General features: G+C 46.1%; 1 protein-coding gene across 5 annotated transcripts in view; it reads right to left on the bottom strand.

The window, feature by feature from the left end:
• sytl3 (synaptotagmin-like 3) overlaps positions 1-13,350 on the bottom strand; it is a 173,797-nt gene that overhangs the window by 114,291 nt on the left and 46,156 nt on the right. For all 5 annotated transcript variants that reach the window (XM_041203928.1, XM_041203938.1, XM_041203949.1 and 2 more), the window contains one exon: positions 10,958-11,173. In XM_041203928.1, coding sequence (XP_041059862.1) covers positions 10,958-11,173 — 216 coding nt within the window. The remainder of the gene's footprint in view (positions 1-10,957; positions 11,174-13,350) is intronic.

The following is a 13,350-nucleotide window of genomic DNA, read 5'->3' as shown; positions in this document are numbered from 1 at the left end:
GAAAAAGCTGTTGCAGATGAAGTTTGACGTTAGGAAGTGCAAGGTCATTCACTTTTGATCTGAGAAAAACAACATCAGAATATTATTTTAATGATGAAAGACTAGAAGCTTTGGAGGAACAAAGGAACTTAGTTGTCCATGCATAGGTCACTAAAAGCTAGTGCACACCCAGGTACCAAATGTAATCAGAAAGGTGAATAGAATGTTAGCTTTACCTCAAAGGGATTGAAATACAAAGGAGAAGGAGTTTTTTTTTCAGTTGTGCAGAGCCTTGGTCAGACCCTATCCGTAATACTATATTCTTTTCTGGGTATCGTACCTCAAGAAAGGTATACCGGTCTTGGACAAGGTACTATGCAGATCCACCAGAATTATATTAGGTTTGGTAGCATAACTTTGTCATGCATTCAATTGAATTTAGAAGATTGATGGGTGATTTGATTGAGATGTTTAAAATAAAAAGACTTAAAGCACTTTTCATGATGACCTGACATCTCAGAGCATCATTACTTCAGCCAATGAAATAATTTTGAAGTGTAGTCACTGTTGTAATGTAGGAAGTGCAGCAGCCAATCGCTGTACAGCAAACTCCTACAAATAGCAAAGTGCTTTTTTGTGTTGTCGATTCAGGAATAAAGATCAGCCAGGACTCTGCTTCTTTTCTTCGAAATATTGCAAAAGAATCTTTTATGTTCACCAGTATCAGAGTATCAGAACAAAAGGGACACAGTCCTAGGCCATTCAGGAGTAAAATCAGGAAACATTTTCACATAAAAGGGTAGCGGTACACTTGAATTTGCTCCAGCAAAATTCTACAGACAATAAGGATATCAAGGAAAGTGAAGCAAAGGCTGGTTAATGGGGTTGAAGTACAAATCAGCCTCTACAAGGGTTATGGGTGGGCAGACAGCAGGGAAAATGGACTTAAGGCCACAATCAGATCAGCCATGAGCTTATTGAATGGCGGAACAGGTTCAAGGAGCCAAAGGGCCTGCTTCTGCTCCTAATTCTTATGCTCTTATAATCTAACTGAATTTTGGGGAATGACGGCCTACTGTTCCTATACTGAGTAGCCTCTTGTGCTAAGGCATTCCATTTTCTAACACATTGTGTGAAAACACTAATTTTAATTCTTCTTTTTCTTCTTCTATTGTTGATTCTAATTCTGCTTAATGCCCAGATATTATTATTGAGCTCAATAAACATTCTTTATTACCTCAGCCTTTCATATCTACTGGGCAAGTACAAGTTCAAGTGGATTGCCATTAAGTTACATGGCAGGGACAGTTTTCCAAATCATGTTCCTGTTGCAAAGTTTCATCTGACAAGGATGCCTGGAGGGCAATCATGTGCTGCACAGCTGTGATATGTTCCTAAACATAGAGAGGGCTAGAATAGGAGAATGATTCAAACTAATACTTTACATCAGAACTCTTATTTTTCTAGCAAATCTACAATTTAAATTGCGGCCAAGATTTTCTGTGCCCGCTGGCGTCGGGTGTGTTTGGTATTGTGAGTGGACATTATGGTGTGATTGGTTTCATGACAGCGTGAAGCCAGCGGGCCATGTTTCCTGCAATCGGATGCCAGAATCGTCCCACCCCGCTGGATCTTCCACCCACGACAGCATGCTTTCCTGCCGACATGTTTCACAACAGCATATAAAAGGTGTGCACTTGGCGGGCTGCACTTTGAGGGGAACTCAGAGGTGAGTACACAGTAACATTGCACAGTGCTTACCAGGGTCACCCTTTGGACTTCAAGATTCAGGTGACTTGCTGGGGGATGGTGCAGGGATACTAAGGCAGCCTTGCAGTTGAATGTAGCATACAAGCATTTAGGGTGGAGGGTAGGGTGGGCGAGGGAAGCGGCCAGGCATTAGGGGCACCTTATATAAAGTGAACATTACTGTGCAACTGAGACAGTTCATGAGCAGCCATTGATAAGCCGCTAGCTTATCTGCAGTGCACTAATCTCTGGCCATCCAAGTGGTGGCCAGCACTCTCCATGTTGCATTAATGGGCCTTCACACTTAAGCAGGACAGATTCTTAGTACACCCAAGCTAACCCATGTGACTCTCTCTTTCATCCTTCAGGAGTAGTACATCAGGAGCGTGGAGCCTGGTGAACTAGCTGTATGCTTTGTGGTGTACAGAGAGTGAAGATGACGGAGATGAGAGCAACTGAGGCTGCTGGCTGTGCAGAGGGAGGAGCAGCACCCTTCAGAAGAAGGGGCGGCTGGGCTCCTGCACACGCCGCCGAGGAGCCACAGCGAGTTGTCACTGGTTAGCACTTAGCAACACCCAGGGTCTATAGATGCTGCCTTTCATTCCTGCAGATGACTGAAAACCAGGGTCACCTAAGACTGTGCATGTCTAGGGAACTGGTTAGTCACATCTGATACCTGCTGCAGGGTTTGGCGCCATGGACCCCTGGAGGGCATCCACTGCCAGTGGCCGTGAAAGTGACCGCTGGGCTCAATTCCGATGCCAGTGGCTCCTTTCAGGGCTCCACAAGTGACCTCTGTAGGATATCACAAGCCTCCACCCACAAATGCATCCATGAGGTCACAGATGCCATCTTTGTGAGGGCACACAACTTTGTGCATTTCGCTCGGGACCAGGACAGCCAGGTCGCAAGAGCGATTGGATTTGCCCAGATCTTGGGTTTCCCACAGGTGCAGGTGCGATCGACTGCACTCATGTGGCGCTCAAGTCTCCATTGCAACATGTGGTCAACTACACCAACTGCAAGGGATTCCATTTGGTGAATGTGCAGCTGGTCTGAGACCACCAGAAAAACACACCCTGCAGGCCTGCGCATGGTTGCACGACTACACTCTCAGTCGGTCACAGATCCCTGGCATATTCTAGGGTCCACAGAGCTGCAGGATGGCTCCTCGGGGACAAGGACGTGGCTGATGATACCCGTGTGGCGGCCTCAGACTGCAGCAGAGTGCAGGTATAACGAGGCTCATGCCGCAGCTCACAACTTGGTGGAGCAGACAATCAGGATGCTGAAAATGAGGTTCCGGTGCCTGGACCGGTCCGGTGGACCCTGCAATATAGTTCACAGAAGATGTCACATATCGTCGACGCCTGTTGCGCCCTTTACAACCTGACACTGCAACAGGGAGATGAGCTGGCTGAGGAGGAAATGCAGGAGCTGGAGGTCTCCTTGGATAAGAAGGAAGCCGACAGTGATGAGGGGGTCCTCAAAGGCGGCGATAACGGGGATGAGGCTGTCGCACTGGCCAGACGAGGCAGGCGTACTCATAGCTGCTAGATTTGTGGAGCAACATGCAGTGAGGGGACCCCATAGATCCTCATATTGCACCTGTGAATGTTTGATTCCAGTCTGGCTTATGGCATCGCGAATACCCACTGTGATAAGGCACTTGTCATGAAGGCCCTAATAGTCGCGCGATTGCAGGAGGATGATGACAACATGCCGTGAGGACTCTCCATAGATCTTCACATAGCCTCTGAGAATGTCTGACTCCTGTCTGGCTGAGGGCAGCTCGCTTGGGCTCTGTGATCAGGGTCATATCATGGAGACACAGCCATGAAACTTTAGAAGCATCTGATCCTTTGTCAGCCTTCAACGCCTGAGCCTTTCAGGAGCACAGCATCTGTGGTCACAGATGCTGAAGAGATGGGAGCCAGCCACACCTTAAAGGTGTTGAGAGCACTCAGAGAGAATGACGAAAACCTGTGACGCCTGCCCACAACATTCTGGCAGCAATGACGAGCACCATTGAGGTGCAGGCATCAGTAATTGTGTCCAGTGAGTGTGAGGCCGGACCATCACTGTGGTCTGAAGGCTGCACAAAACACAGTGAAGAGGCCCTTTACCTTGTGTAGAAACATTTCACATCTGAGTGACACAAACACTGCTCATCAGAACAAAGAGCCATAAGCAGAGAGATATTCTTGGGAATTTATTGACAATAGTGAACATTATGTACAGATGATTAACACCCCTGCCCAGGCTGTGCAACAGGTTTGTAACCCCAAGATCAAGAGTTCAAATCTCACAATGGCAAATTATGAAACAATGTAACTTCATCTGAATAGGAACAGATGGAAACGTGTTTGTACTCGAAAGAGTTACATCTTCTTAAATGGGCGATCGAGGGGGGAGTCCCGCCCGATTGTTTGTCCCTCTTCCGCGGCTACGTTCGTAGCCGGGTGTCCCTGGAGAGGGAGCACGCGGTGTCTGCCGGCACACTCGAGGCCTTCTGTGCTCAGTGGGCACCGTGGGGACTGGGGTGTTTTGTTGACCCCTTTAATCACATTTTGGTTTGAAGTTGTAAGTTTCCTTTAAACTTTGTTTTTGGTTTTACAGCTGACCTAAATTAGGGGCTGTGCCTGATTTATCCTTAATTTTGTTAATTTAGTTTAATTGTTTTAACTCGAAAAGAGTTACATCTTCTTAACTGGGCGATCGAGGGGGGAGTCCCGCCCGATTGTTTGTCCCTCTTCCGCGGCTATGTTTGCGGCTGGGTGTCCCTGGAGAGGGAGCACACGGTGTCTGCCGGCACACTCGAGGCCTTCAGTGCTCGGTGGGCACCACGGGGACTGGGGTGTTTTGTTGACCTCTTTAATCACATTTTGGTTTGAAGTTGTAAGTTTCCTTTAAATTTTGTTTTTGGTTTTACAGCTGACCTAAATTAGGGGCTGTGCCTGATTTATCCCAATTTTGTTAATTTATTTTGATTGTTTTAACTCGAAAAGAGTTACATCTTCTTAACTGGGCGATCGAGGGGGGAGTCCCACCCGATTGTTTGTCCCTCTTCCGCGGCTATGCTCGCGGCCGGGTGTCCCTGGAGAGGGAGCACACAGTGTCTGCCGGCACATTCGAGGCCTTCCGTGCTCGGTGGGCACTGCGGGGACTGGGGTGCTTTATTGACCCCCTTAATCACATTTTAGTTTAAAGTTTGTAAGTATCCTTTAAACTTTGTCCTTAGTTTTACAACTGACCTGAATTAGGGGCTGTGGTTGATTTATCCCTCATTTTGTTAATTTAGTTTAATTGTTTTAACTCTAAAAGTTACATCTTCTTAACTTTCCCAATGTTGTCGCTTCGTCTTGGTGCTCCCTGGACATCCACAGCGGAGGTGGAGGCAGCCTACTGACTGCTGCCCCTTATCTGTGATGACCTTGGCGGGCATCCTCTGGAGGGCCTGGGACTTGGAGGGCCTCGACCTGCTTTCCAGCTATTACAGTGAGGCAGTGGCACTCTCCTTGTTCTGTGAAAGCAGAACTGCTGAGGTCACAGGAAGAGGGGATTCGGATAGGAACATAGGAACAGGAGAAGGCCATTCAGCCGGTTGAGCCTGCTCCGCCATTCAATACGATCATGGCTGATCGAACACTTCAATGCCTTTCACCCACACCATCCCCATAACACTTTACATTGTTAGTCAGAAATCTATTAATCTCTACCTTAAACATACTCAATGACTGAGCTTCCATGGCCCTCTGGGGTAGAGGATTCCAAAGATTCACAACCCTCTGAGTAAAGAAATTTCTCCTCATCTCGGTCCTAAGTGACTTCCACCAAATTTTGAAATTGTGTCCCCTGGTTATAGACTCCCCGAACGGGGCAAACATCTTACCTGCATCTACCCTCTCTATTCCTTTAAATATTTTGTAGGTTTCAATGAAATCACCTCTCATTCTTCGAAATGCTAGAGAATACAGACCCAGTTTCCCCAGTCTCTCTTCATTAGACAGTCCCGCCATCCCCGGAACAAGTCTGGTGAACCTTTGCTGCACTCTGTCTTTGGCAATAATATTCTCTCTGAGGTAAGGGGACTAAAAATGCACAGAGTACTCCAGGTGCGGTCTAACCAAGGCTCTATACAATTGAAGCAAGACTTCACTACTTCTGTGCTCAAATCCTCTTGCAATAAAAGCTAACATTCCATTAGCCTTCCTAATTGCCTCCTGCACCTGCGTGTTAGCTTTCAGTGTCTTATGGGCGAGGACACCCAGGCCCCTTTATATATCTACACTTTCTAATCTCTTAACATTTAGGAAATACTCTGCACTCCTGTTCCTTCTACCAAGTGGATAACCTCACATTTTTCCACACTTTATTCCATCTGCCACATTCTTGCCCACTCACTAAGTTTGTCCAAATCCTCTTGTAGCCATTTTACATCTTCCTCACAACACACATTTCCACCTAGCTTTGTATCACCCACGAACTTAGAAATGTTACATGTGGTCCCACATCCAAATCATTGATATATATTGTGAAAAGCTGGGGCCCAAGTACTGATCCTTGCGGTACCCCACTAGTCACAGCCTGCCAATGTGAGAATGACCCATTTATTCCTACTCTCTGTTTTCTGCCTGTTAGCCAATCCCTAATCCATGCCATTATATTGCCTCCTATCCCATGTGCTTTTATTTTGCTAATCAACCTCCTGTGGGGGACTTCATCAAAAGCCTTCTGAAAATCCAAGTATACTATAGCCATCGACTCTCCCTAATCAATTTTGTTAGTAACATCCTCAAAAAACTCCAACAAGTTCATCAAACATGATTTCCCATTTGCAAATCCATGCTGACCATGCCCAATCAGATCATGATTATCCAACTATCCATTTATCACATCCTTTACAAGAGATTCTAGCATTTTCCCTACTACTGATGTAAGGCTAACAGGTCTTTAGTTCCCTGTTTTCCCTCTTCCCTTCCTGTTTTCTCTCTCCCTCCCTCAATTTGTTACCTTCCAATCTTCAGGAACCATTGCAGAACCTATAGAATTTTGGAAAATGATCACCAATGCATCCACTATCTCTATAGCAACCTCTTTCAACACTCTGGGATGCAGAATATCAGGTCCCAGGGACTTAACAACTTTCAGTCCCATTAATCTCTCCAATACAACCTTCTTACTTTACTAATTTCCCTCAACTCTTCATTCTCCCTAGACCCTTGGATCTCTAAATCTGGGAGATTTCCTGTATCTTCCTCAGTGAAAACAGACACAAAGTAATCATTTAGCTTCCTTGCCATTTCTCTATTCCCCATTATGAATTCCCCTGACTCTGCCTGTAATGGACCCATACAGATGGACCGGACACTCCCAGAGTCACCTGGATGGATGGCCCCTTGGGGGGGGGGGGGGGGGGGGGAACCACCTTCTAATCCTACTCCCTATGGGTGCCCAAGGGCCCTGGGCTGACCCCATGAGCGGAAGGTATAGCTGGAGTGAGATCAAGCTGCCCTGCACCCCTCTCGCATTCACACTGTTGGAAACCAACTATAGCATCAGCGATGGATTTGAGCCCCTGTAGCAGTGCAGGAGTGATGTCCTGAACCAAGGTCTCCATGGCGGCCGCCATCCTACTAGTGTCGACCTCGGTACGTTGGCATGCTGGTGCTATCGCCTCAGCCTGAAGGCAGATGGACTCCTCCATCGTGCCTTGCAATCTGACGAATACAGCGGACATCCCTTCCTGATGTTCCAAGTTTGCCTTTGCAGCTCCAGCAACTGTGACATGACCGGGTCCAGAGGCTCCTCATCTGACTTGAACTCAGCAAATTGCTGTGTACTGAACACCTGGGAAGTCCCTGCCACCACCTGCCATGGATCAGACGGAGCGATGTGCTCACCAGGTTGTGATCCTGAGGCTATTCTAAAGCTCAGTCCCACCAAAGTGTGTGTCACTGTGCAGGTGGGGGTTGCGGGTGGGCGCTGTAACGGGACTTCAAGAGCCGTGCCTTCAGATTCCTCTTCAAAGGTTTCTGTGGGGCTTGACTGGAGGCCCTGGGTCATGGACTCTGTCAGCTGTTTCCAGGTGTGTCTGCAGAAGCAATGGCCTGTGAAACAGGACACGTCACTCACAGCATGGTTGTCTGATGGATGTTGCACTGCTGGACCCGCACTTGGTAGAGCACTGCCGACCTCACTGTCAGCACAGGAAGGGTCCAGATCCTCGCCGGCCAGCTGGATGGCTCTGTTTTCAAAGTCCATGAGGACCTTGATTTCAGGGATTCCTCCACCTCTCCCTCTTGTTGTGTGCCAGTTTGTCCTGCATGAATAGAGATAGAGAAAGTGTAAGCAGCACGCCTACCAAGCCAGATGATAAGTATGGAAAAACTCAGCAGGTCTGGCAGCATCGGCGGAGAAGAAAAGAGTTGACGTTTTGAGTCCTCATGACCCTTCGACAGAACTTGAGTTCGAGTCCAAGAAAACTTTTCTTGGACTCGAACTCAAGTTCTGTCGAAGGGTCATGAGGACTCGAAACGTCAATTCTTTTCTTCTCCGCCGATGCTGCCAGACCTGCTGAGTTTTTCCAGGTAATTCTGTTTTTGTTTTGGATTTCCAGCATCTGCAGTTTTTTTGTTTTTATCAGATGATAAGTATGCCTAGCATGTGTGAGTGGTGACTGGTGCCATGGACGGGATGAGGACAATGAAGGTGTGTGTGAGAGAATGAATGGTGATGTCCCTTGAACTGGCCGTGAGTGAGATCCTTGTGGATGTGTAATGAGCCTTGTGAGTGTCTGAGTTGAGAGTGTGAGAAGACTGACTTACCTTGACGGAGGAGGTCATTCACCCTCTTGAAGCAATGGATGGCTGTCCTCTTTTGAAGGGTGTTGGCGCTGACCACAGCTTCCACCCCCTCCCAAGCCTGGCTGATCACACTGCTGTCCATCCTGCGGCCAGAGCTGGGATAAAGGACATCCTGGCAGGCCTCCACAGCAACCAAAAGGTGTTCCAGTGTTGCGTCACTAAAACTGAGGTTATTGCAGAAAATAAAAGCTCATGGTGTAGGGGGTAACCTATTGACATGGATAGAAGATTAGCTAACTAATAGGAAGCAGAGATTTAGCATAAATGGATCTTTTCTGGTCGGCAGCATGTGACGAATGGTATGCCACAGGGATCAGTGCTGGGGCCTCAACCATTTATATAAATGACTTGGATGAAGGGACTGAAGGAATGGTTGCTAAATTTGCTGACAACACAAAGATAGATAGGAGAGTAAATTGTATAGAGGACGTAAAGAGGTTACAAAGGGACATAGATTGGTTAAGTGAGTGGGCAAAGTTCTGGCAAATGGAGTATAATGTGGGCAAATGTGAAATCGTTCACTTTGGCAGAAGGAATACAATGGAAGTTCATCATCTAAATAGTGAGAGATTGCAGAGCTCTGAGATTCAGAGGGACCTGGCTGTCCTAGTGTGTGAATCACAAAAGATTAGTATGCAGGTACAGCAGGTAATTAGGAAAGCTAATAGAATGTTAATATTTATTGTGAGGGGGATTTATTACAAAAGTAGGGAGTTTATGATTCAGTTGTCCAGGGCATTATTGAGACCAAATCTGGAGTATTATGTACAGTGCTGGTCTCCTATTAACACAAAGATGTAAGTGCATTAGATGCAGTTCAGAGAAGGATTACTAGACTAACACCAGGAATGGGGAGGTTGTCTTATGAGGAAAGGCTGGACAGCTTAGATTTGTATCCACTGGAATTTAGAAGAGTAAGAGGCGACTTAATTGAAACCTTTAAAATCCTGAGGGGTTTTGACAGGGTGGATGTGGAGAGGATGCTTCCTCTTGCGGGAGAATCTAGAACTAAGAGTCACTGTTAAAAATAAGGGGTCGCTCATTTAAAAAAAGAGGTGAAGGAAATTTCTTCTCTCAGAGGGTTGTGAGCCTTTGGAACTCTCTTCCTCAAATGGCGATGGAAGCAGAGTCTATGAATATTTTTAAGGCAGAGCTAGATAGATTCTTGATTAACAAGGGAGTGAAAGGTTGTTGGGGCTAGCCAGGAATATGGTGTTGAGGTTACAATCAGATCAGCCATGATCTTATTGAATGGCGGAGCAGGCTCGAGAGGGCCAAGTGGCCTACTCCTGCTCCTAATTCATATGTTCGTAAGACTGCCTGTGGAAGGGTGAAGGAAATTGGGGATGCTCAAGAGGCCAGTATTGGAGGAGCCCAGGTATTCCAGAGAACTGTAGGACTGGAGGAGGTTACAAAAGGAAGGAGGGGAAGAGGGCTGAGCATTGGATTAGTTTTCGATTGCTCAAGCAAAGAGCTAGTACAGATACAATGGGCCAAATTGTTTCTTCCTGCAATATAGGCTTTCACAACTGTTTGAAATGCTATTGAGCATCCTCAATGTGACACAGCTTATACAAAGCAATGTAGTTGATCATGTAACCATTTACCAGCAATCACACGCAAGAAGATAAAGACAATCAGGCTGGAATAACAGGGGTGCTTTCATGAGTTTAAGTGAAGGTGGAAATTAAATATACTCTGGTTTTAAAACAGTATCATGGAGATTAACCCCTTTGATTTTATAAAATATCTAAGAATAAAAAACGGATGGTAGGAAAGTTAATTACTCCTCCATTACAACAGTAACTACATATCAGAAGTATTTCATTGGCAGTGAAATATTTTGAGATACCTTGAGATTGTGAAAGGTGCAATATAAATGTTGGTCCTATATCTTTCTTTAGTTCCGTGACAATTTGGAAATAAAATAAACTTTGGGTTGATTACTGAGGAATGAAAAGCATTCACACTTGAATTTACCATCTGTCCCTCCCCAGTATTTGCAAGGTGGTGTTGTTTAAGGACACTAGAAATGGAATGGGTGAAGATAAAGGAAACGGTGTATGCAAAAGCGTGGCTCCACGACATTATTCTCACACTCTTAGGAATCCACCCAAATTGCAGTCCACTTGCCCTTTCCTCTACTAGCGCTGCCATCTCTGGTTGGAGGCATTCCTGTAGGTTTGAACATGTGATATTCTGACCACCTGACACCTGACCATGTGTTGCCTGTTTATATAACATCTAATCAAATGACAACAGTCATTGCAGTGTGTTACTTGAATGTGGCCTTACATAGAAGCTGACCTAGGAGCTTTCAACACCTAGTGTAAACTGTGGAAAGTAGTTTTAAAAGTTCTTACCAGTGAGCATGACACAATGTGCATCTCCACACCCTATCGCTTTTGTGTACACAGCATTCTCTGCACACTTTGTGATTGCAGATACTACACACCACACCGACATTAAACACCAGTCCTAGTGTGTTCTGACATCGAGCACAGGATTGGCTACTGTATTCCCGGCTGGAAATTTTTGCCCCCTTTCGCCGAATTTCTTGATAACCAGATTTTAACTTCCTGCACAAAAAGAAAGTAGCATTTTCAGTGGCATAAACTGATCATTGACACAAGGGCAAGGCGGAATCAACACAACTTTTCTCGGTCAAAATGAAAGCATAAAAGTGAGCAATGAAGATTTATTTTTGTTTGTTTACAGTCAAACTTCTACCGTGGTACCACTTAAACGTAATTGTTATTGTGACATAACAATACACTTTCTTTCCTGCTTGTATCCATTGCTAAATGTATAAAGATTTGTCCAACATTTTTTGGTACAGGTTGTACATCTGCAATTATTTAAAATCTCTCACCAAACATTTTATTAGAAGGGATCATGGTACTTCTTGGATGTTTTTAATATGTCAGCTTAGCAGCATGTCCACCTCTGAGTCTGAAGTTCATGGGATCAGGCCCCACACAGGAGATTTCAGCACATAATATACTGAATTTAATTCCCACGATGCAGGTCTTGGCAGTGGACATGGAAGCAGATGTGGTCGCCGAACGGAAGGCAGGCAGCTTGCCGAACATGATCATGCAATGGCAGACCAATAAACATCGATGTGGTGCAGGGCCCATCCAATCCTTTCGTGGGGGTGGGCAGTGAGGCACCGATCTTGACATCACCTGACAGAAAGGCAGGTGCTGATGGCATCTTTAAAAGGCTGCCAGAGCTATATGCTGCGCTTTCTAAATCTCCAGGTTCACCTCAGCAACAGTGATGAAGACTCCTCAGGCTGCACAGAAGACCCCAAAATGCCTTTGGCTGCACTGGAAACCCCTGAATCCCAGAATCTCAACTGAGGATCCAAGAATCAGGCCTAAAGGCTGCTGCCAACATTCCTGAGAGAAGACATTGGGTGTCCTCGTGATTTAGCAATCTCCCCCTGCAGATTCTCCTCCGGTTTGCACAGGAAAGGAGGGAGCTACTCTTCCCACGGGGCAGTAGGAAGACACTTTCCTGCCTGACAAAGAGCTAGCAAGCAAGCCAACAGCCATTGGATCTGATCCTGGGCTCAGTGCCGTAAATGGGTCAATAACCTTCTCCGGTCTGCCAGGGTGAGTCCTACTCACAGCTCTGCTCATTGAAGCTTGCAATTTGCAACAAAGATGGATTGCCACCTGGGAGGGATTAACCCTGGCATTGGACAGCATCAGTACATTGATGTATCAGGATGATAGGTATCCATCTGCCTTTGGCAGCCCTCTCCATGTTCCATGAGAGTGGAAATATGGAGGAAGCATCCAAAAGCACCCATCATGGACCAGAGGAATGCCAGCAGCATACGCGTTCAGCTGATCTTTGCATGAAGACTCACAGTGTTCCTTCATCTGCCTGCAAAGAAATGCACACACAACACCAAAGAGAGAGCCAGGACCAGAGGTGGAGTGGCTGGCATTTCCATGCTGACCATTGCAGAGAAGGAGGCCCTGATACTGGCAGGACTGCAGGATAACTGGGCGATCATGGAATGGCAAGTTTAGATTTTTGAGCGAAGAGAATGAAGAAGCTTCGAACTCATGTGTCTAAAACTGGACAAATGAAGATTCACAGCAGACATGGGTGGGAGGAGGAAATGTGAAGTCCTTACCCCTAACTGTTTGTGTTTTCTTGTGCAGGTTTTGGTACTCCAGATGGATGCACAGCCACAGAGACCAGGACCCTGTGGTCCACCTCTGAGGAGAGAATGAAGATTCCTCAGCAGGTGCTCTGTCACATAATTCCTCTGCACTCTCCACCACACAGATGCTCTCATATCAGTGGGTATGCATTCACGAGCAGATTCAGGGCCACAAGCTAGTAAGCACTATAGAGTAAAGGGTTACTTCTTACATTATTGCAACAATAACTACTGAGCATGTATGCAAGGAATTATTTAATAATGTTGTCAACTGAAGAGAATGAGGAAAACCTGAGAAACGAGCAGTGTCTCTGTCCTAGTACTTCATAATCTTGTACATAACTGAGTGTGTAAATAAAGGCTACTTCAAAAAAGGATCTTTGCCTCCAGCCAGATCTCCTCCTGAGAGTAAGACACCCAATATCTTGCAAGATAATCCAACAACAACAACAATAGAACCACAGGAAGACTGAGCAAGCTAACAGAGGCTGTGACAGCTGAGGCCACTGACAATCAGTGGACTGTAGGAGGCGAGACTCCAGGGTGAAGATCGTCCTCTGGTGTCGGCCACAT

This window comes from Carcharodon carcharias, chromosome 2 (genome assembly GCF_017639515.1).
Source record: "Carcharodon carcharias isolate sCarCar2 chromosome 2, sCarCar2.pri, whole genome shotgun sequence".
Taxonomy (NCBI): domain Eukaryota; kingdom Metazoa; phylum Chordata; class Chondrichthyes; order Lamniformes; family Lamnidae; genus Carcharodon; species Carcharodon carcharias.
The sequence above is the reverse complement of the archived record's forward strand: the minus strand, read 5'-3'. Positions and strand labels throughout refer to the sequence as shown.